At 38.6% G+C, this 25,058-nt stretch overlaps 1 protein-coding gene across 31 annotated transcripts in view; it reads right to left on the bottom strand.

The window, feature by feature from the left end:
• Positions 1-25,058, bottom strand: part of celf2 (cugbp, Elav-like family member 2) — a 314,361-nt gene that overhangs the window by 223,985 nt on the left and 65,318 nt on the right. For all 31 annotated transcript variants that reach the window (XM_055006331.1, XM_055006332.1, XM_055006297.1 and 28 more), the window contains exon 2: positions 24,576-24,611. In XM_055006331.1, coding sequence (XP_054862306.1) covers positions 24,576-24,611 — 36 coding nt within the window. The remainder of the gene's footprint in view (positions 1-24,575; positions 24,612-25,058) is intronic.

Raw genomic sequence — 25,058 nt, 5'->3', positions numbered from 1 at the left:
TCGTGTCGGGGAGCCGCCCCGCCTGACACACTTTGATTGAAAAGGTGCTCGGCAGATTAAACCGTTGTAGCGGAGAGCGGAGGCTTCGCCAAGGCTTCGCCAAGGCTTCGCCGGCTGGTTTAGCAGATTCAAGAAAAAGAAAAAAAATAGAAGCTGGAGGGAGGAAGTAGGGGGGAGGTAAAGAGGCTGCTTTAACGCCCATTGCCCTGACCCATTTGGGGGAAATGGGAGCGAGAGGCAGCGGCTCTAAACCAACGGTCATATCTTTAATAGAGGCCTAATATCCTCCACACCATTAGATAGGCACACTGTGTGGGGCTGAGTGGGAGGGGACGCTTGGTTTAGCTGCCAGCACAGCCAGAGAAACGCAGAGGGACGGGTGGAGCAAAGGCATAAGAACTCACAAAATCTCACTATTAGAGTAGGGGCAATTATTGTAAATTGATTAATTACTAATAAGGCAAAAGATGATATATGTACATGCATTGTAGATTTATCGTAGAGTAGTTGTAGTACCTGCATGAACAGGTGGAACATCTTACTGTTTCGTCAGTGTTTAGCACTGCCAAAACATCATTCTTTCAAACTTTTTAAAAAATACGTATTTATTTTTACTGCTGTAGTTAGTTTTTGACCCTATTTAATCTTAGGAGGGTTTATAGTCTTATTTATGCTACAATAAGCCAAGGCAATGTATTTTCGTTTGAATATGGACTCATGTATAGCTTGAATGACAGTAAAGTCTGGACTATGGGCAGTTTGGTGTTGGTGAGCATTGTGGGGCTTTAGCTACACCTTTAAAACAATGTTCAGGCTCAACAAAAAATGTTAATGCAACAGTGTTTTTGAGTTCTGAAAACTTCTAATGAAATTACGTTGAACCAACAAACTATACTGAGTTCAGGGAATGTAGGGGAATCACTCTTTCAATCAATGGTATTTCAAATTACTTAATGGTTGGTATAAAACACATTTCCTGAACTAAAGGTGGAGAAGAATTGAGTTAGAACTAATTTAATTAAGTACAACTTGATTTTTGGTTAAAATCAATTAACGCAGAAATTTGAGTTTAAATTATTCAGAATATTAAGTTGATGCAACGTTATTATGTCGAGACAACTCATCAAAACAATATTTGCAACTTAAAAGGTTTATGAATTTGAATTTTTATCTTGCAGCCATGCGTTAAATTGAGTTGTGGTAACAGGTCTCTGAAATTAGTGTTTAGAGTGAAACATATGCAGCAATGGCAAAGACATGAGGCATAGTTTCCAGATTTTTAAAAAATCTGATTTATTGGTTCTGATAACCTATTTAAGTTGCAAACATCACTTCGATGGGTTCTGTTGACATAATAAAGTTGCGTCACCTCAATACTGTGTGTTATTTGAACTCAAGTTACCACATTAGTTGATTTAAAAGTAAATTCAGGTTGAGGTAACTTGATAAAACTGAGTCCATAATAATTTTTTTTCTTCACCTTGAGGTCAACCTCTCAGCCACCTACATTAGCTTTTTAAATTTGTCAATTAAAAGCATCACATTGATGCTGTTAATCGAATCAACTTAACATTATGTGTAATTTAAACTTAAATTTCTGCAGTAGTTGAATTAACAAAATTTTGATGACAATTTGATAACTTTTCTTCATCTTAAGTTCAGGATTTCCCCCCTTTTAACACGACAAACATGTTAGTTAAGAAAATTGTTTAAAATTAGCATCGATGTTTGAGAGGAAACTATACCGATCACTTCATCGTTCACCTAAACTCTGCCAACTCACTTCCTTCTCTGCTTCCACACATCCAGCAGTCATTAAGTGGCTGGACAGTGACAGATTTCTCACTCTGTACTTCAGTTCTCTGGATCTGAAGCCAAGTACTGACGGTGAACTTTGGAGAAGTACTCCGAGTGTTGCACCATCATAAAGTCAGGAGACTCGCAAGAGACTGATTTAAAATGAATCAATACTGCAGCAGCCCAGATTACCTGACTGTAGGTCTCTGAGTTTATCCTCCAAAGCATCCTAAAGAAACCCTGCAGGATGCTTTGTTTTATGGCACTTTTCTTTCTGCTTCCTCCAGTTTGTAATCCAAGTTTAAATACAGTCGCCAAGCCACAGCGAAGACACTGGAATAAAGCTGTTTCCACTGGCAGAGAGACTAAACTGATGCTAATGTGTCAAACCAGCTTTGATTTCACGTGTGAAGGAATCATCTTCTCACCTAATTCAGATGTGTACAGTCGTTATGTTAATTTCAAACACATAAGCTAGTAGGAACTTTCTCTAAAAGACGCAGTAGGTACGTTATCATCCATTCTGATCTTTGAGAAACAGAAAAATAACCCTGGAAACACACAAAATGAAGCTTTGTAACATGTAAATGTAGAAAAAGGCAGCTTTCTTTCTCTTGATTCCTGGAAGATGGGGATGCTATTCCAAACACTGTGAGGTCAGAACGGATCAGCTTACACTTGTAGGGCGCAAAGGGGACATATTCTATTTTTTGTTTTGCATAAGAGAGACTATGAATATTAACTAAAAGTCAAAAACAATACTTAATTCAGAATATAATACTATAAGAATGATTGGAAATGCGACTTAAACTCAAGTTTCCTGGTTAAAAATCTGCTGACTTTCGCTGATTCACTTCAACACCTGAAATATGGACCTTCCTTTCTCTTCGTAGTTGAAACAAGGCAACTAAACTGCCATTAAACGGGATGATAACGGCCTACAGAGCCAACTAGAAGGTCAAGACAGTTCCTTCTTGCCCAAATGCATTGGGCAAGAAGGAATAACATGGGTGACCTTTAATATCTGGTATGATCCTTTTGAGACATCAGCAGAAACTTGGTACATTCATTGACAACATTTTGAATGTGTAGACACCAAAAGTATGTGGTTTGGTTCAGGAAAGTATCTCGTTTTCTTAGACACTTTAACACGTTAGAAGCTTGGTTAAGGTTCAGCACCAAAATGTCACAGTTTGGGATCAAATTTGACCCCTTTATTACATTTTTGAAGGTTCTCATCCATTTTCTGGGTAGAACAAAGGCGACAAATCCCACTTCTTCTAATGTGTGATTGGTCAGCTGATAGAATGACAGTGAAGCAGTAAAATAAGATACGATGATTAGACATGCATTTGTAACAAACATATTCAAGCAGAAAATTAGTTTCCTTCAAAATGAGAATGCCGTTTAGCTGTATAGGAGTGTAATTTTGTGGGTTGCAAGCAAATATACGTTTTTTCAACTTTGTTCTCTCTGAAAACCACCTTAAAAGGTCAAATCTTTCAAAATACTCGATGCAAATTCTAGCCCAGAGTTCCCATAGGAATAAATGGATTTCTGGTTAAAATACATAGAGACATGTGGAAACAAGGCGTCAGTCTGGTTTTCAGCAGATAAAGCACCATTTTTATCATCTTGAACATCTCTAAGTGGACTTTTCATCCACTTAAGACTCCATACTTTCCTCGTCTGCATGCATCATTATCCAGTTGTCCTGCTGCTGCGAGCTACATACAGTCTAAAAAGCTCTCCAGGTCCTGTAGTATTCACACAGGATTGAAGCTAGAAGTCAGAATTTTGAGTTCAAATTTGCTGCTCTGGAGGTTGAATCTTTCTGACTACACTCTGCTGTACCGGACGCTCCATCCTTCCACCTCAAACCGCCAAACGGACCAAACCTGCAGAGAATCCGAAGCCGCCTGATGCAGAAAAACCGTTCAAAGTCACATTTTTCATGGGGAAAAATGCAAATGAAGTGCACGCCTCAAAAGCAGTTCCATTTGTCACCCAACGAAGCATTTCAGCGATTCAGTCAGTAAATTATGGTGCAATAAATTACTACCTGTGAACATCAATGAAATATGTTGACTCGTTGCGAAAACAAGCCAACCTCAGCATGACTGTTTTTCCATGATCAGGTGCGCGGCAGAAGCTCGTCTCAATCTTTTTATGCAACAGGAGGGGAGTTCAGACAAAGTGTAAGTGACGAGAACTTTCAAAATGAAGCATGTTGCTTTGAAAAGATGGAATACAGTAGGGATGGAGGAGGAAAGGGTTGGTTGTTGTATTTTCAAAGCAGGGATGCCTCCAAACTGCTGCTTCCCATTTCGACTCATTTTCCCCACAGAGCGGGAAGATGGGGGAAAAAAAATCTGAAATTTACGCATAAAACATGCAAGAAGCTGCACAGATTTGAATAATTGAAATGAAATAAATAAAAGACAGATTCGGGGTCCTTAGTTGGCTTGGAGAATGTCAAATCTTGCTTCGGTTGAGCGGACGTTTTTCCATGTCTTTTCATATTTAACATCCAATGTCATAAATAGACTGTTTAAAATGGTCTTTTTCCTTAACAATATTAAAGTGAAAAACTGCTGAAAAATGCATCCTGACTTCAAAATTAAGACGTCTAACACTCAAACTCAACACCAACAAATGCCAAACAGTCTTAAAACTGTCATACGAGTTCTTTTTTTAAATAAATCATAAATTGGAGACAAAAAAAATGAGCATCTTTACAGTTTCAGCAGATATAATAGTTGTGTTTGCTGCCGCTAAAAGTTGAGGTCAAGGTTGAGAAACGCGGTCGGAATTTTATTAGGCGGAAGCTTAAGAATCGACTCCGAGAAAACGCTACAACTCTTGACATCAAGGAGGGGGGAAAGAAAAAGAGAATATAAATCATACATATTCATGCGTCTGTGGGCGGAATAATACGGAAAATGTAAATCAGCCTGAAAGGCAAACACAACAAACCGTATGATAAACACTCTATATAAATAAAAATAAGCGAAAATGGCGAATAAAGTCAAAGGTGAGGCGACACCGAACGGGCGGATGTTTCATTCGAAAAGCGGAGGGAGGCTGTTAGCGGCTAGAGTTTCCAAATATTTCAGCTTTAAACTGTGATGCTGAGAACGCAGCAGGAAGAGGAGGGTTGGATGGGAAAAAAAAACAGAAAGAAAGAAGAAGCAGCGGATGTCACGCCTGACTGGGAGGAATCTGAGGTAGACGTCCAAACCTCCTCACTTTGTTTGGTGCTGCAAAAATGCTGGCCGTGCACGGATCTGCCGGTAAATCTGGTGGATGGAGGGGGGCATCGGTCGACGCAGACTCTCCCCACCAGCTCCAACATCACCTTATCAGGCTGCTACTGCTGCTAAATCTTTATTTTCCTTCGCCGTCGTAGTTGTCCCCCCCGTTTTTCCCTCTAACGGAGAAGCCTTCCTCCTCCCCACCACGGCAGCAGAGCAGTGGAGACCCCGCTGGCTCGCCTCGCTGAAGTAATCCCCTGTGACAGCTCGGCTCATGTTGTTATGTTGTGGGCCTATTTGAGTCTAATACTACAGCTCTGGAACAAGCTAGCGCCGGTCCAAGCTCCTGGACCGGCTGCATGGCCGCTGGGCAGGGACCGGTCCGGCACCGAGTCACGCCACGTTCACATTTACTGCACATCATTTCACTGGGCTTTTCTGGCCGCAGCGCCAGGACGGTTCACGGGTGGAAAATAAACCAACCCTAACGCGGCTTTTCATGAAGTTTTTACGAGGTAAATAAATCGTGGACATCATAGTAAAAGCGGTATTGAACCGGTGGAAAAGGGCCAAGTTCAACATCGAGTCAATCGTCTGCTGAATTTTCACGGTTTATTCAGACGGAGCATACACAGTCCCACATCTCAGCGAGGGTCGTGCAAAAAGTCCATCTGATTCGTGCTTATTCATTCATGCGTTGACCTTTTATCTGCAGCTGCATGCCGTAACTTGGGCGTCCCATCCTGACCCCAAGCAAATGTTTGGACCCCTTTTCTCCTCAGAAAAAAGATTCACCCTTCAGTAAATATCCAGAACTCACGGAGTTAATTCACCAAAAAATGACGACACCGGTCAGAAGCAGCATCTTTAGCAATTTAGCCGTCCCATTCTTACAACACCTCAGCTTTACAGAAATGTAGGGCACAAGGCTGGGCCGAAGCTGTTTACTCTCCAGAGAGGAGCCTCTCATGGGGAAAAGGAAGAAAAACAAAGCTGAAATAAATGCTATCTGCAAAAACAGCCCATTTAGGCGACTGAAACAGACACTAGGAACATGAATAAATGTGCAAAAATCAAGAAAAATATAAAAACAACTCCCTTTCTACATTATGCCAATGACAAAATACAGTAGTAAAGCAAAATATATCATGAAAAACACTAATTTAAAGTATTTTTAGTGCAGAAACGTCAAGATTTCTGCTCCTTTATGCTCAGAAACCAGCTCCAGGTTTGAACATGTTTGACCGATTAGCTACATCACATCTGTAACCGTGAAACTCATGCTAGGATAATGAAAAAAAATCAAGAAAATCAAGAAAAATATCAAATTAATTCCTTTTCTGCATTATTTAATCCTCAAAATATTTTTAAAACATAGTAATAATGCAATATATATTACGAAAAACAATAATTAAAAAGATTTTTTCGTGCAGAAACTAAGAGATTTATGCTCAGCTCTGTTCTGATTAACACCAGCTCCAGGTTTTAGCGTGTTTGCACGCTAGGAAAATTCCAAAAAATGTGTAAAAATCAAGACAAATATAAAATTCCATCATCTGCATTATGCAAACACCAAGATATTTTAAAAATGCATTAATAAAGAGAAAAATACAATAAAAACATTCAATTTGATGTTTGTAGTGCTAAAACTGAAAGATTCATGCTAATTTATCCTCACAATCACAAGTGATTGTTTTCTAAATAACACCAGCTTTGGATTTCGAGGGTCTGCCTGATTTGCATACCAGGATTTTTTTTTTAAATCTGCAAAAATCAAGAAAAATATAAAGTTGATTAATTTTCTGCATTATTCAGACAACAAAATATTTTTAAAAATACTAATAAAGAAAAATACATAAAGAAAAATAGTTTTTTTTGTGCAGAAACTGAAACATTTATGCATATTTGTGCTCAGAATCACAACTAATAGCGTTCTGATTAAGACCAGCTGCAGGTTTTAGCGCATTTGACCAATTTGTTTTATTTACAGCTACGCCACAGCAGAAATTAATATTTTCTGGGGAAAAAAACTGTCCATTTATGGCCTCAGAGAACTGAAACACACATTAGAAAAATGAAAAAAATTCAAAAATCAAGAAAAATATCACATTTATCCTGTACTGCAATTTTTCAAGAGCAAAATATTTTTTTTTTTAAAAATATAGCAATAGAGTGAAATATCTAATTAAAATCTACTGTTAGTGCAAAAAAATTGAGATTTCTACTAATTTATGCTCAGGACATATGACAAAATTGTGGTAATACAGCAAAACATACAGTGAAAAATGTTACATTAAAATAATTTTTAGTGCAGAAACAAGATTTCTGCTATTTCATGCTCAAAATCTCAACTGATTGCGTTTTGATTAACAACAGCTGCGAGTTCTAGCGTGTTTGACCAATTTGTTTTATTTACAGCTACATCACAGCAGAAATTAATACTGTCTGGGGAAAAAAACTGTCCATTTAGGGCCTCAGTGCCCTGAAACACACATTAGAAAAATGAAAAATGTGCAAAAATCAAGAAAAATATCACATTTTATCCTGTATGCAACTTTTCAAGACAATTTTTTTTAAAATATAGAAATAGAGCAAAATATGTCATGAAAATGTAAAGACCTGCTAATTTTCTGCTCAGAATCTTGTATTCTATTATTTGAACAACAAAATATGACAAAAATGTAGTAATACAGTCAAACATACAGTGAAAAATATTACATCAAGTCAGTTTTAGTGCAGAAATGTAAAGATTTCTGCTAATTCATGCTCACAGTCTCATCTGATTACGTCCTGATGAACACCAGCTGCAGGTTTCATTCACAGCTACGTCACAGCTGCAGTTTCATCCCGTCCGGCCTCCTGCAGCCACCGGCCGGGCCAGACTCGTCTCCGGAGAGAAGGGTCGACCCGGTCCAGCAGATCACGGCCAGCATGAGGCAGCCCAGACAGGCGTGTCGCGGTGAGCGGCCGTCCCGAAGGAGGCGCTGCCAGATCGGCCTCCGTATACCTGGCACACGGCGGCCCCCCTCTCCTCCCCATAGGAAGACACAGGCGGGGAGGCAGCTGATTAAAAATTCATCTCTCTGTTTATTATGATTTATGCATGTTTCACTGAGCCAGGAACGGAAAAAGAGCGGCGAGGAGAACAGCTTCATTAGTGCGTATTGTGTGTGTGTGTGTGCGTGTGTCTGTGTGTGTGTGTGTGTGTGTGTGTGTGTGTGTGTGTGTGTGTGTGTGTGTGTGTGTGCGTGTGTGTGTGTGTGTGTGTGTGTGTGGCTGGCTGGCAGGTGGGGGATACTTAAAATTATGGATCGTACGTGAGCTTCATTAGAATGTTTGGCATACAGGGCAGCGTCGTCTGTCTTCACAAAACACCTGCATTTCACCGGAAAAAACAACAACAATCGAAATCCTAAATTATCCGGCCGTCGGCATTAAATGCAGCAGACACTTTGGCTAACTTCTAATTACCCCCTTCGTTGTTTACCGTTCGAAAAATCGCCTCTCCAGCTCGGCCACGAAATATTAACACACAGCAAAAAAAAAAAAAAAAAGAGAGCGTAGGAAACTCTCACATAATCATCTCATTGCATTCCCCCCCCCCAAAATCAAACAGATGCTGCAGCCACTGATCATCTGCTGCTGACTGTTCATTACGCTGGAAGCCGGATGTAAAGAGCGTAATGATACAGGACTCAAAAAGGAGCAAATTACAACGTAGGAACGCAGCGACAACGACATGACTGATGATGTGCTGTTTACTCGGCTAATAGCTCAGATTTCTGCAGGCGTTCAGTTACCAGAATAGATGCTCGAGGTAGCATTTAAGCATGAAGGGGAGAAGAAATGTAAAAAAAACAACAAAAAACAGGAATGAAGAAGTTATTTTTAGGCCAGTTACAGTATCACCTGTGCAGTTACTTGAAAATAAAACCTCACTAATGCTCATCTAACCTGATTTTTATGACTTAATAAGTCTGTTTATCTCATTAAGTGTCATATAATATGATTTTAACAACTGATTATTTGAGTTGAGTCATTTTTTAAAGGGAAAAACAACCAAAAATAGACACAAATGGCCAAAAAAAAGATGCAAAATGACCACAAACAGCGACAATGACCACAAAAGGCCAGGTCAGGTCATTTTTTATTTCTTTTTCTAGTCATCATGCACAAGTTTGTGGAAATTTTGTGCATGTTTGTAATCATTTTGTGTCTCCAGTTACTGTATCAACTGTGCAGGAACTTGAAAATAAAACCTGGCTAACGCTCATCTAACCTGATTTTTATGACTTAATAAGTCTGTTTAGCACATTACATGCCATACAACATGACAGCTGCAATGATTACAACTATTTTAACAACTGATTATTCAAGTTGAGTCATTTTTAAGGGAAAAAAATTATCAAAAATACACACAAACTGAGCACAGAATCGCCGGAAAAAGACACAAAATCACCACAAAAAAGCAAGGTCAGGTCATTTTTTATGTTTTTTTTTTTTTTTTTTTTGACATTTTGTGCATGATTGCTGATTGAGTCATTTTTTAAGGGAAAAACAATCAAAAATACACACAAACTGAGCACAGAATGGTTGGAGAAAGACACAAAATGACAACAGACAAAATGAGAAGAAAAAAGCCAGGTCAGGTCATTTTGCACAAGTTTGTGGACATTTTGCGCGTTTATGATCATTTTGCATCAATTTTGTGTTATTTGTGGTGATTTTGTCATATAACATAATTTTAACAACTGACTGAATTCTTCAACTGACATTTCAACAACTGACTGATTCTTCGAGTTAATGCACTTTTTAAGGGAAAAAAACAGATTTTTGCCCCTTAAATGTGAACATTTTCTTGCTTTTTTGCCCCTTTATGACACCCCCCCACCCCCGCCCCCAGAGAGTCAATAGAAAAATAAAATTTTGAAATAAACATCCCCAATTTCACAATAAAGTTTAAACTCATCACTTTGTAGGGTCAAAACTTTACCTCTAAATTAGTCAGATTGATCAAAATCACAACTAAAAATGATTTTTTTAGTCTCTTTCTGGCTTTTTTGTGGTCATTTTGTCTCTTAGGGATCATTCCTGGTGAATTTGTGGTGATTTTTTTGTCTTTTTCTGGCCTTTCTGTGATCAGGTTGTGTGAATTTGTGGTCATTTTGTCTCTCTTGTGATTTTTTTAGTCTCTTTCTGACTTTTTTGTGGTCATTTTGTCTCTTTGGGATCATTCTGTGTCGTCAAAATTCCTTTGATGATTAAAAGAAGACAGTCTATGTAATCACACATCAGGTAGTTGTGTGATTCATCTGAATGCATCCTGCACAGGATCTTTCTTCTTGACGTTCTGCTGCACAAAATTTGATCCGAGTTGTGAAATATGTCTCCTGGTCAGCTCCTGTATTCCTGACTAAATGTTTTATTGATTCAGTCAGAGGACAATAACAGCCGTGAGGTCGTGGAATATTTACAAGGTGAAAGAAAAGAAAGCCAATCTGGTCGAAATTTGTTTTAAAAAACTCCTAACAACGCCAGAAGAAGCGACTCTCCAGGACAAACTGTCAGGCTTAACTCGATCCCATCCAGCCGCCTTTTAATTGGTGCTTCTTTAAATTCACCTCTTCTAACGAGGACCTCTCTCTGAAGGCCCGGATCTGTCTGGGACCCTCCAGAAGCTTCCAGCTCACCGTACACCACATTTAAAGCCTCACTGCTGCATTTTTATAACTGGAAACGGCCAAAAAGTGACACAAAATGACCAAAGATTGACACAAAATGAGCACAGAAAGGCTGAAAAATCACCCAAAATGAAAACAGAAAAGCCCCAAAAGACACATTCATGAACTTAAGATGCAAAACAACTAAAAAATGTGATAAAATGACCAAAAGGGTGTGTAAATACACTATAAAGAGACATGGAATGACTACAAACTTGCGCCACAAAAGGACTGAATGTCACACAAACATACAAAATAACCACAAAAATACCCCAAAAGACACACAGATGAACATAAAGTGCTAAAAAATGACAATAGGATGACAGCAAACTTGTGCAAAGTCACTACAAAAAAACCCACAAAATGACTACACAAATGCATAAAATGTCCACAAAGTTGTGCAAAATAACCACGAAAATGCCCCAAAAGACACACAACTGAACATAAGATGATAAAAAATGAAAAATCAGATGACAAAAAAAATTACAAAAAAGAGGCACAAATCCAGTATAAAGAGACACAGAACGAGTACAAACGGAGCCGTAATAATCACAAACAGACACCAAATGACTGCAAAATGACACAAAACGCATTAGTGTCGCTCCAGATCTCCCTCCAACTTCCTGTCGAGCCGTGACATCACGCCTTGTGAGGACGAGCATCTTGTTGTCATTGGCGGCTGGAAACAAAACTGGAGGCCACAGCTCAAACGGCTCTTTTGTTTATTTATTTTTTATTTTTTATAAATTGTGTTTACAATTTAATGACCTATTTGTGTTTGTGCCGAGCTGCCTCTCTCTCTCTCTCTCTCTCTGTGTGTGTCTCTCGCTCCCTAACACGCTCTGACAGCAAAAGGTCAATGGCCATTGGCTACATGGGGGGCACTGAGTGATGTAAAAGAGGAGGAGGTGGGAGGGGGGGGGTTGCCATGGTAACGTGGCGGAACGGCGAGGACGCTTTTTTTTTTCCTTTTTGCAAAACCGAAAACATAAACCTCGAGACTCGGGAGGCTGGACGGCGAAGCGATTTCAAATCTAACCTGGCGGACGTAACAGGAAGTGGGCGGAGCTTGGAGACAGATTTGCATGTAGCAGGAAGCCAGCGAGGCCTAAAGACAGTCGGTCAGTGCTATGTCTGAGGCTTCCGCGGAGCTCGGCTTCACATTAATAAAAGAGGGATTACCAAAAGTCTGCAGGCCCGAGAACCCTCCACGCCTCTTCCCCTTCCCACCATCCTTTGCTTTTTATCCTCCTCGGCATGCAGCTCACGTTCAATCCATTCAAAAGAGGAAAAAAGAAAACAGTCATGTCTGTCTCCATCCCATTTCTTCCTCCTCTAAGTACAGCAGGAGGAGGAGGAGGAGGTTCGGGGGGGGAAATGCAGCAAAACACAGATAAATTATTTAGATTTTTCTCCCCAAAGAGAGAGAGAAAAAAAATGCTTGACTCTGCAAGTTTGAAAGAAAAGAAGGAGAGAAGGAGGAGGAAGAAAGAAAAAGAAATAAAAATTGCATTAGATACAAGATTCCGCAATCAGCCCCGGCCGATATGAAGAATTAATCTTATCTCATGCCGGCACGCCAAGTAGCGGGGAGTTTCGGCGAGACGACAACGGGACGCCTCCCTCCATCACGCCGCCATTCATCCATTGTGACGGCGGACACCTCGCGATAAGCAACGCGTATTGTTGCAGCTGACAATGTCGTTATGGGACGGTAAACAACGCGGGGATGGCGGAGGGGTTCCGTTCGGGGTTTTGGGGGGGTCCGCGGGGTCACCGAGACAATCTGTGAATGAAAGGATGCGAGACCCCGAGGGAGAGATAAGACTCTTCTATCTCTTCCTACCCTCCTTCTGTTTCACTCTCTCCAAAGCCAAGGACGGGCATATGCTTAGAACAAAGCCCCGACTCTGCAGCGTAATCAACTCCTCTGTACTCCGGCGGCGGCTACACAATCTTCCCTGGAGGTCATCCGCCCGAGGAGGCTTAGGAGTGCAGGATCAGGGGCTATTAAGACGGGGAAAAGCAGGGTGACATTCACCCAGACCTCCCGCCCGAAGCATTATAATATGTACAAACATGGAGGTGCTGATTGATGCCACGCAGGTGTTCGAGGAGAAGCAGCTGAGCGTGTTTTTCCTGCGTTTCCTGCAATCAAGGGCTGATTTTTGGTTGACTTTAGCTCGACTGAAAAGTCAAAATGCATGTTTGTCAGAGCTAGAAGCTGCATAAACAGTCGTAACGGTTGGATTTTTAACTTCCCAACACCTGAAAGCGAAACAAATCTAAGCTTAAAGTCATATTTCATCAAAATCACTTTAGTCTACATGTCACAGTTAAAAAAATCACCAAAAATAAACGGTTAGATCGAACCAGATTCTGTAAAAAACAAAAAAAAATCTGTGTTCCTTGTCACAACTGACATGAAATGTCTGACTGAGCTGCAACTGACAATCACACGAAAAAAATCTGAGAATTCTCTGGATGTTAATTCAGTAAATGTGTGAAAACTTTACCAAATATGAACTAAAAATCAAGTCGTTTCATCAAAATCACTTTATTCTACACATCTTGATTAAAAATTAACCAAAAACAAACTATCTCTTCAAACCAAATTCTTGAAAAAACAAAACAAAATTATTTGTTTCTCGTCACAACTGAGATGAAATGTTTGACTGAGCTGCGACCAATAATTGCACGAAAATACTTCAGGGAATTTTTGGTGGAATTGGGATGAACTGCAGGCAGTGTTTTCACAGAGCAGATAGGAGGAGCATGGAAACTAATTAAAAGTCTAAGTAGTGAAATATCTATAGTATGTCAAGTTGACATTTTATTTTAAACTGTTTATTTGTATCAGATTCTTTAAAAAAAATAAAAACAAATATAAACATTAAATTATAGTGATTCATCAAAATCACTTTACATGTCTTGATCAAAAATTCACCTTTGTTTGAACCAGATTCTGTGAAAAACAAAAAATTCAGTGTTCCTTGTTGCAACTGAGATGAAATGTTTGACTGAGCTGCAACCAATAATCGCATGAAAAAAATCTGACTTCTTTGGACGTTAATACAATGACTGTGTGACAACTTAACCAAATACAAACTCAAAATCAAGACGTTCCATCAAAATCACTTTATTCTACACGTCATGAAAAAATTCACCAAAAATAAAGTTTCTTTGAAACAAATTCTGCTAAAAACAAAAAATTCCATGTTCCTTGTTGCAACCAAGTTGTCATGTGTGACTGAGCTGCAACCGATAACCGTATCAACAAAAAAATCTGAGAATTCGTCCTATTCCTGCATCACTTTCCCCACCTCAAGTTGTTCATACTAGGTACTACACTGCAAAAACTCAAAATCTTACCAAGTCTATTTGTCTCATTTTTAGTTAAAATGTCTCATCCGACTCGATTTAATATAAATTCACTTAACAAGTGACATATCAGCAGATGGAGGGACTTGTTTTAAGACAATGCATCTTGTTAAGTCAAACAATCTTGAAATTATCTTGTTCTGAGTTGAATTTTACAAGAAAACTCAAAATAAGTTTAACCCTCATGTCATCCTCTTTCACGGGCATCAAAAAAAAAAAAATGTTTCCTTGTCTGAAAAAAAATCCAAAAAAATCAGCAAAAAAATTCCCCAAATTTCTAAAAATTTGCAAAAACTTCAGGAAGAAATTTCCAATAATTCCTTAAAAGTTTCCCTTTAAAGTTTTATTTTTAAAAAAATCTCCCAAATTTGGCAAGAAAATTCTTGTAAATATTTTCAAAAAATGAGTAAAAATCTTCCAAAAAATTCCTAAAAAATATCTAAAGTGATTCCATATATATACGTAAAACTTCTAATATTTTCTTTAAGAACATTCACAAAAAAATCAACCAAAATCCAGTGAAATTCGCTGGATTTTGGTTGATTTTTATGTGAATGTTCTTAAGAAACATTTTTAAAATTTTTTTTCCACCAGAAAATGTTCAAAGATTTCCCAAAAATGTTGAAAATGTGGACATCAGAAGTTTCACTGTGAAAATATTGTTTTTTTCCCACATTTTCAAACTTTAAAACGGGTTAATTTGACCCGCAGGACGACACGAGGGTCAATACATCTCAAATTAGGAGGTTACATGAAAGCAAAAATCTATTTGAGTGAAAAACTGCTTCTTTTTTTTTTCAGCATATCTGGCTTATTTTAAGACACCTAAGCTTGACAATCCTGGTAAAATAGAGCTTAAAATAAGTTTTACCAGCTAATTTTAAGATCTCAATATTCTAAATATCATATCTTATTTCAAGAAATCTTACCAAGCCATTTTTCACTTGTTCTATATGCAGATTTTTTCACTTATTTCAAGGTAAAAGTTCCTTGAAATAAGTTTTTTTTTCTTGTTTTGGGAGGGGCATTTTTTCCAGTGTAAACCACCAAAAACAATGCTTCTTTCCTCACTGCTGGCTCATTAAACAACTCCAAAACCATCATCTGGATCTCTAAGGAGTTTCAAAGTTCTTTTCTGATGCCCAAAGGAAGTGGAATCGCACCACATCCATCACCGGAGCTGACAGAGCTTCATATCCCCCCTGAACCTGAACATTCGCTCATTCGCACTCGTACCCAGCAGGGCGGTTGAGCACAGAGGTGGCACGAGTGGTCCTGTTCCATTTGCAGACATTAGCACAGGGAGATTAATTTGTCCCCTTCCATTAGGTGGGAAAACAGCCGTCATGGCCGCTCAATTATCCCTTAACAAAAAGAAAAATACGCACCGTGGCGTACACGGCAGCCACCTGAACAATAATCACCGTACGAGTGTGTGTGTGTGTGTCGTATGGATGCATACGTGTGCAGGTATTGCAGCAGCAGCGGGGTCAGATGTGACTGTTTTTCCACAGCGGCTGACGGCTAATTAACGGCAAAAAAAACAAAAAAACTGCATTCTCTAATATTCAGCTCTTCCAAACGGAGCAGAAGAGATGACATGAGAGGAGGAATTAAAAAAAGAAGAGGGATACAGAGGGAAAGGGAGATAAAGGTTGTTGTTGTTGTTGCCGTCTTCCTGCCGCTCTCTCCTCTTGTGAAGATTTTCATTAGAATTATAATGAACATCAGCCGAGGCTTGCCTGGGAGAAATATTTTTGGCTCCTTGCAACAACAAAAAAAAAAAAGAAAGAACACACGAGCAAATCAATTCAAATCAGCCCATTATGCCTGTTTTCTGGGTCGTATAAAGCATATAATGGGCCACGTATAGGCACGCTGATGCTGTATGTTGGTGGTAATCAGCTAAAATTAGAGCATCATTTGTCATCATCCACCCGGTGACGTGGTTACATATTGTAAGAAATCAATTTCGTATCCGACACCAGCGAGCTCGTGACGGCGTATTGATGGGCCGGGAGACGCATCAGGAGCGTCGCAGGCGGCGGCGGCGTTAACACAACATGTGGAATATCGGTGTGTAAAAGTGTGTGTCGGGTTGTCGTGCTCCGCCGGTGTGATGATGCCGCTGTGTAGCGAGACTTGCTAATTGGCTCACCTGTCTCTCAGCCATCTGGAGCCTCTCAGAATGTAAAAAATAAATAAATAAATAAATAAATAAAAAAATTAAGAATAAAACCCAACCGACATCGCACTCACACTCACACACATACGGTGAGGCGTGCACGAAACAAATGTAGAAATGCAGGGGAAAAAAGCATCGCAATCTTGTTAGAGAATGATTATTTCACTCGGAGAAGTGATTTAACGAACAATAACAACCAGCGCACTCCTTTTTAAAGGGAGTGGTATGGTAATCATACAAACGCCTCGAAATTAATGCGATAATGATTAATTACTGCAACGGTTTCTGCCGGGGTGCACATGCATGCAATCAGGATTTCTAAATATATGTTGCTGCCGCTGTTGTTTTAGGGGAATCGCTGGAATGCAAAGGAGACACACCCACCAAGACTGGAGCAGCAGAGAAGCATCAGCTGGAAGAAAAAACACTCCGCTATCCCAGAAAGCCCTGGGGCTCCCAGTGTGTGTGTCTGTGTGTGTGTGTGTGTGTGTGTGTGTGTGTGTGTCTGTTTGCAGATTGATTTACAGGCTACAACAACACAACACCGGGGTCAGAGTGTGCAGCTGATAACCATGGAAACGACTCGGGGGCAAAAGCGTCGCCCCCTATAGTGATGTTGTTGGAAGATATAGCAAATAAATAAATTAGAATGTGCATATGCATGAATAAATAATTAAAATAATAAGCGTCATGATGATAATAACGGTGTAAAAATGACAAAAATAGATAATGGAGTACAAGGGACTAAATAAAAGCATCACTATGACTGTTCCTATTATAAAATACCAAATAAATAAAATAATAGAAATAAACACAAATGGTGAAATAATAAAAATAAATTAAATACTGGTATTATATTTAATATTGTTATTATTTTTATAAAAAATATTAAAATTAAAAGGAATTGGTATTATATGTAAGTATAATTAAAAGAAAAAAATTACATCTGTTGTTACATTTAATAACATATTTTTAAGTAGTAAATATTAATCTTAAATAAATGCAAATACTATTACTTGTATAAAATTTTTTAAATAAAGAAAAAAATATGTATGATACATTGTGCATAAATAATATAATGAAAAAACGATACATAAAATACAGTTATTACTAAATTTAGTAATATAATATCATAAAATTAAGAAAATATGTATGGAATGTAAACAAATTGAACTAATATAAAATTTAACTAAATTAACTGAAAAATATATTTTATGTTGTATGACTCATACAAAAATAAATACTGCAAATAATTACTAAAATGCAACGATTATATTTAATAATGTTGATGATAACAACAATAATTTGCCAAAAAAATAGTATATACAGTGCAGGTAACCAGTAATACTAAGTAAATTAAAAAAACAAGACTTTTTTAAAAAAGTATTCAGTTTTTTTAAATATAAAATATATGTTATACATAAATAATAAAACAATATTTTAAAATATGTACATGGTATATGCAGTAGCAACCAATGACCTTAAAAAATGAATTAAAAATTATGATTTGCAAAAAAAACAATAAAAAAATAATTTGTACATAAATAACAAAATAAAACAAATAAAATATTGTGATTATTTTTAATAGTAAACACAAAAATAATTATAATAACTTTAAAAATGTATACGATATGTAGAGTTGTCGCAAACGTATAAATCTATACTAAAATAAATGGTAAAATAAACAACAAAACAAATGATTATTATCAGTGATGACAAACTAAAAAAAACAAACAGGTAAGTGATTATTAAGGACAAAAATAAATTAAAATCAAATAAGCTGAGATCGGCTGAGCAATAAGTATTTATGAAAACTATTATTCTTCTTATTATCGCTGTAATGGAAAAACAAACCAGAGGTGATAACGGCTGAGTGTGTGTGTGTGTGTTGGTGTGTGCTGGTGTGTGTGTGTGTTGGTGTGTGCTGGTGTGTGTGTGTGTGTGTGTGTGTGTGTGTGTGTGTGTGTGTGTGTGTGTGTGTGTGTGTGTGTGTGTGTGTGTGGTTCTTATTCTCTCAGTAGCCAATGTGTTCCAGGTCAGTGGTCTGAATCACACATACAGAAGTAAAGCTCCTCCTGGGCCACTGTATGTTCACCTGCCACCCAGTGTGTGTGTGTGTGTGTGTGTGTGTGTGTGTGTGTGTGTGTGTGTGTGTGTGTTGTCCACAAATTGAACCCTTCCAGACGGATTGTGAGGAAGTGAAGGAAGAAAAGAAGCCTAAAAGTCCATCCAGCTCTGCACACCGACTCCCCCACTCCTCTCCCCTCCGTCTCCCCTCCATCTCCTCCGTCTCCCTCCACTCTGTCCCTCCCTGTCATTAGCACTTCTTCATAATTCATGTGTTTGGATGAAAAATGGATGAACAGTCGGCGTGACACCAGCAGAGCCTCCCACAATTAAAAACCCGATGAGAATTTTAATCCCACTTTTGCCTGCTGAGGGTTTGACTCTGAGATCAGGTGACAAAACTGAACCAAAGCAAGATTATGCACAAAAAAAAATTTTCTAGACAAAAAAAAAAAACTGATGTTACTTATATTTCCCCCCTTTTGCATTTTGAACAGCTGTTTTCATCGCAGATCATTACTATACAGGAGCCTCAGTAGGACAGTCTTAATAAAACCATCTGGAAATTGTCAATTTATTGAGATAATGTTCTTTTTTCTTTTGAATTGATGTCTAATAATATCAAAAGTGATTATGTGATTATCAGTGGGATTGACACTCGATTTCTTCAGGAAATACGAAAGAAAATATGTCGAACGGGGTAGATTTTCATCTCATTTTACAGTTAAAAGTGTTTGTTTTTGTGCATAAAGTGAGACTAAATCAGTCAAATGAAGGCAACAGAATTAGAGGCTGCAGCATTTAAAACATGCAACCCAAGATGTAAAGCTCTGTTAAGGTGGCACAGTGCAAAAGGAGCAAAAAGATCCGACTTTTGCATTTACAAAGAGGAACAAAAGTCCACATTTGGAGGTCTTTCAGCCAGGAGACCTGAGTCTGAGTCCCGCTTTAGATCATAATTGTAGTTTTACCGATTGACTTAAGTCTCATTTTGATTTTGGTTTTCATTTTGTGTTTTTTATTCACTGTTTACTAGTGTTTCAACTCCATGTTTGGTTAGCTTTTAGTTACCAAAAGTACTTGGTTAGCTTGAGAGAAGATTTTACATGCACTTATTCATGCAACTGCAAAAGTTCGACTTCATTACTGGGGTTATTTTCTGTCTATCGTTTGATCAAAATCAATGATAATGGACCACTGAGCTACTAAAAGGTGGAGGACGTCCCTACTTGTCCACATGGATGGGAATTTTACAATAATATCCAGATCAGGGGCTTCTTTTTCAGCCATGCAGATAGTTGAGGTTTCACCTGTTTCCATGTGGTTGTGACTCTGCAAAGCAGTTCTAATCACCCTTTAAACGTCCACACTTTGGTCACATAATAACACAACTGTCAGGCTGACAGACAAAAAAAAAAAAAAAAAAAAAAAAAAGTAGTAAGACGACCTCGAGCAGATGCTGTTTTGTCACATATTCTGCTAAAGTCATAAAGAAACGTCCGTGTTCAATTTTCAGACAACTGATGCACATAAAAAATGTACATGAGGTTATTTTCTCCATTATTCTATTTCTAGTTTGGTCAATAAAATGTCAGAAAATGGTCAAAAATGTTCATCAACTTGATCCTCAAAGGTCCAGTTTCCCAAAGACATTCAGTTTACAGCAACAGAAGCCAGAAAAGATTCAGATTAAAGAAGTGCAATTAGAAGATTTTCAACATTTTTAAAAATAAAAAGCTACTCAAACTGATTAAATAATTATCAAAATAGTTGACAGTTACTTAAATAGTTGCTTTGCTAGCAGCTTTCATACAATCTGCAAGGCTGGAGCCTACTTCAATCTAATTTTTAACATCTTGGGTATTATTTTAACACTGTAAAATGACATGCAAATAATGTAAAATAGTCCAGAAATAACAAACTCAATGTGTCAGAAATGGCATGTTGTCATCTCACATCGTTGGTTTGCAAAATGCATGCAGTCTTTACATTTCTGGCATCAAAAGAACACATGAAGAAACTTTTACCCTCCTTTACTCTAACTTTTACCATCTTAGGTGTTATTTTAACACGGTAAAATAACATGCAAAAAGTGTGAAAATGCATAGAAATGACATCGAGAAATAGATGCTATCTTGTGAAATCATTGGGTTCTTGCATGAAGAGTTGTAGATTTATCCTGGCTTTTACAAGTCTGGCATCAAAAGAACCCAAAGAAACATAAACAACGAGAGCAAAATAGTTGGTGATTATTGAAATAGTTGTTTTGCTAGCAGCTTTTGTACAGTCTGTAAGCTGGACCCTACTTTATTCTAACTTTTACCATCTTGGGTGTTATTATGTTGTAAAATGATGTGAAAAACGCACAAAAATCATAGAAAAAAGTACCAGAAATGGTGTGCTATCATGGTACGTCATTGGGTTCTTGCATGAAGATCTGTGGCACTTATCCTGGTTTGCAAAATGCATGGAGTCTTTACATTTTCTGCATCAAACGCCCACATGAAGGAACGACCTGGACTGTTTCTGGAACGCTGCAGCTCCTGTCGGACGTTTCCTCGCTGGGGGATAAATTAGAGCTCAGGAAGGAGCCTTTAACGCCGACAATTGTCTGTCTGAGAGGCGAACGCTTCTTCTACTTCTTCTTCTTCTCCTTCTGAGCCTCGCTCATAAATATTCATATGTGGGAATAAGCGGCGGAGGCGGGGCCAAGAGCGGCGCATCCGGCAGCCACCGTAGCGAAGGGACCGCCGTTGTCATGTGGCAACCGGGGAGGCAATAACGGACGCAGCGTAGCGGGACGCCACATTGTGTGAATCCCTGTAATTGCAGTCTCTGCTGTCTGTGCGGGTCTGGCTCTGTAAACACCGAGTGCATTTGTGCGTCTCACACACACCTGCAGCCCTCATGCCAAAGAGGAACTCCAGGCCTTCGGAGAACTCTTGTATCTGTTCCACTCGTGAGTTTACGCCATTCATGCGCTAATCAACGCTTGTTTGCTGCAATTTGTGTGTCTGGCCGCGCGTGCACGTGAACACGCGTGCATGCACGTGAACACGCGTGTGTGTGCATCTCGGGAGGTCACGTCAGAGCCAATAGTAGGTTTGCAGCTCATAATGACCGATGCTGAAAGGCCTCCGCCGAGCCGTGCTCTGCTAATTATCAGCTGTGCGCCTTCAAAGAACATTATCAGGACAAAGACCTGCAATTATACACACACACACACACACACACACACACACACACACACACACACACACACACACACACACACACACACATCACCCGTTTCCTGGTGTCCTCCCCAGCTGTCTTCTTGTCTCCTGATTGCTGTTGTCCACTTTTTATGAAACTCCTTCTCTGCACCTCTTTTATTTGCTCCCTGCACTATATAAAAAAAACAGATTCTGTAAAAAAGTAGTAAGATTCTGGTATCAGAAAAAAGCTCCAGAGAACTTAAGAAAATGGTGGAATACTGCAATGCCCCAAAATGGTGAAAATAATGACAAATGCCCTGTAACACTGTAAAATTACTATTTGTAAAAATATAGATCTATTTATAGTTTCTTTCAGTTTTGGAGGGGAATTACATGTATATTAATACTTTTTCAGTGATTTTACTGTTTTATTATTTGATAGAGAAGGTAAAGTCTACAAAAAAATGCTATATTTTCCTTCAAACAATGTAAAATATCTGCAGAAAAACAGTGTCATTTTCACCAAGAATAAATTAGCATTTGTAGAATTTTTTTTTGTTGACACTATTTACAGTGTTTAGCTTTTGTTTTCAAACAAGAAACATGTAAAGTATTTTTTCTGTGATTTTCCTAGAAATAATCTGCAACTTAAAACAGGGAAAGTCGTTAAAATATTTGCAAAAAATATTGAAAATTTTTCAATCCCTTTACTTTTGAACAAAGATAAAAAATTGTAAAATTATATTTTTCAGTAAAAATATAGTTTAATTTTTTCTGTGATTTTATTAGGTATTAACTGCAATTAAACAAAACAGAGACAATCTGTAAAATAAGAGCTATAAATTATTTACCATTTTTCAGTTTTTAATAATCAATTTTTATTCAAATAACAGCAAATATCCATAAATTTTCTTTCTTTTTACATTTTATTTATTGCTGAGTTATTGATACATTGTTGATTGAAAATAATTACTTACAAATAGTAAAAATACAGATGTTGATGTGAACCTTATTTACAATTCTGGCCCGTTTTGATCTTCATTTTTTCACCGTCAACGTGTAAATGAACACTTTAACCTGTGACTTTAGTAGATATTATCTGTAATTTAGCAAAACAGGTAAAATCTGTAAGAATAACACTGAATTGTTCTAAAAACTACTCTCATAACTGTCAGTTTTTTCCTGCTTTCCTTCCATTTTTCCAGCCTGTTTTCATTCATAGTTGCTCCCCTTTAACTATCCCCATCGTCACAATTCCTACCTCATCCTCCATCTCCACTTTGCCTCCCTCTTCCTCCCCCTTCATCCTCCTCCTCCTCGCTCCTCATCTTCCTCGCGGCCCAAAACAGACACTTAAATAACGAGCCGGGTGTCAGTCAAACCACCAGAGAGCTTCATTAGAGGAGGAGAGCACACAGGATCAAATTATACGCCCAGTTCTCTCTCTCTCTGGCTTTTTGTTGTGAGTGTGATTGTGTGTGTTGTGTTTGCAGGGGATTGTGGGGCGGTGGCGGTGATGCCATTGCAGGCGGGGAGGAAGTAAACACACGTTCCGGAATGACGCAGCTGTGTGGCGGATTAGCGCACACGGCGTTTTGTGTTTGTGTGCGAGCTCATGCGACAGTCGCAGCCTCGCCTATTTTCTCCAATCACAGGGAAAAACAAAAGCAAACTATTTTGCCTAATTATTCACAGTCGTCGCCTCTCTCTTTCTCCTCCACTGTTTTTCTCTTTTTTTGCTTCTTCTTCTTCTTGTTTTAACTCTGAGCTGGTGTACCTGCTGCGCTTACATCAGGTAATTATCATTAAAAATCAATATTATCCGATTCTAATGACATCCATGACATCTCAGCTTCTCTTTTTACACAATCCTTGTTTAAAACCAATCACAAAAATGTGCATAAATAAGGCATAAAAGCCACATATATTGAATTCACAGAGCCGCCAAGTTACTTCAAGGACCACATCAGTGGCTGGACACGATTCAGCCCATTAAAATCGCATATTCTTTGCATTACCGCTGAATATTTTTCAAATATACCACAAGTTTTTAAATGGATTTCCTGCTTTCCAGGGAGCCATTAGATTCAGTTCATTTCACTACAGAATGAAAATCAGCTCACAGAGACTTAAAAATAGGTAATCCATCACAGAGAACATTCCATCACCTTCTGTCTTTTTTGTTTTCCGCCGTACTGTGGAAGGAAATAACTGCTTTAAAGAGACCAGAGTCACAATTTCATCTACACGGCGTTTATCCCGCTTTACTGTTTGTCTGCCGGAATGAAAGCAGCAGGAATGACCGGACTTCCAGCTACGCCTGCCGATGCATTATGGATCCTATAAATGTTTATGAGACATTCTATTATTAGGGCTTCTGTTAGGTAACCCCTCATTAACATTGCAGGTCAGAGTAAATGCAATATTTATCGACGTTGCAACGGCAAGGCTCGACTCGTAAAGCATTACGGGTGCCATCGCAAGCCTTTATGGATCTGAAAAGTTGTCGCTAATCGTTTTATCTCTCTCCAAGAAATGGGGCGACTGATGGTTTCCAGGCCAGGCTGCTCATTCTTTTCCTGTTAACTACGCCTCAGATGAGAAATAGGTACTGCTATTTTAAGATTGGCCCTTATTTAAACCTCCACCCCCCCATCCTCGCTTGATCTGTCGCCCCGTTGCCGAAGGGTTTAATTTAATGACCCTCCTCGGCCATACATCTGAGGCGCGTCACATCTCTGCTTTCCAATTTCCCTTCCAACGCTCTCCTTTTATTTCACCATCTTTCTAGCCTCGACCTCGTCCTTCCGTCCTTCTAAAGACCCCTCTTCATCCCCTCCGACCAACACTCCAGTGTGAACGGAGCCCGAAGCCTGGAGACCACATACTTCACTGCAGATGAGGCCGATATGTAGGGTGAAGGCATAACGAGGGCAAAATGACAGTATACAGAAAAAAAGATGGATTACGGTACCTTTGTATTGGTCCAGAGAGGTCACTGGCGTCCTGCCTGCAAGACAAGAAGAAACAGAGACTTTAGAAAAGCTGGGAGTGGAAGAAAAACACTGTAAAAATTATTTATTTGAAGACAGAGGTAGGTGTCTTATTTGCATTAACTGTGACCCATATTTTCTGCTTTTATGCTGATGGCATTCTGCTGTCAGTTTGGTAAGAAATCTAGTATTAACCATCAGTTAGTAGCCATGTTTCCATATATTTATCAAGACAACTTCACAAAAGCTGTGAATGTAAGAAAAATATAGCAAAAATAATTTACTTGAAGACAAAGGGAAGTGTCTTTTTCGCATTCACTGTGATCCATATTCTCTGCTTTTATGCTGACGACACTGTTAGTTTGCGAAGAAATCTAGTATTAACCATCAGTTAGTTTCCATATATTTATCAAGAAAACTTCACAAAAGCTGAGAATGTAAGAAAAACACTGTAAAAAAAGATT

Source organism: Amphiprion ocellaris, chromosome 21 (genome assembly GCF_022539595.1).
Source record: "Amphiprion ocellaris isolate individual 3 ecotype Okinawa chromosome 21, ASM2253959v1, whole genome shotgun sequence".
Taxonomy (NCBI): domain Eukaryota; kingdom Metazoa; phylum Chordata; class Actinopteri; family Pomacentridae; genus Amphiprion; species Amphiprion ocellaris.
Note: the sequence above shows the minus strand (reverse complement) of the source record. Positions and strands in the feature narration are given on the sequence as shown.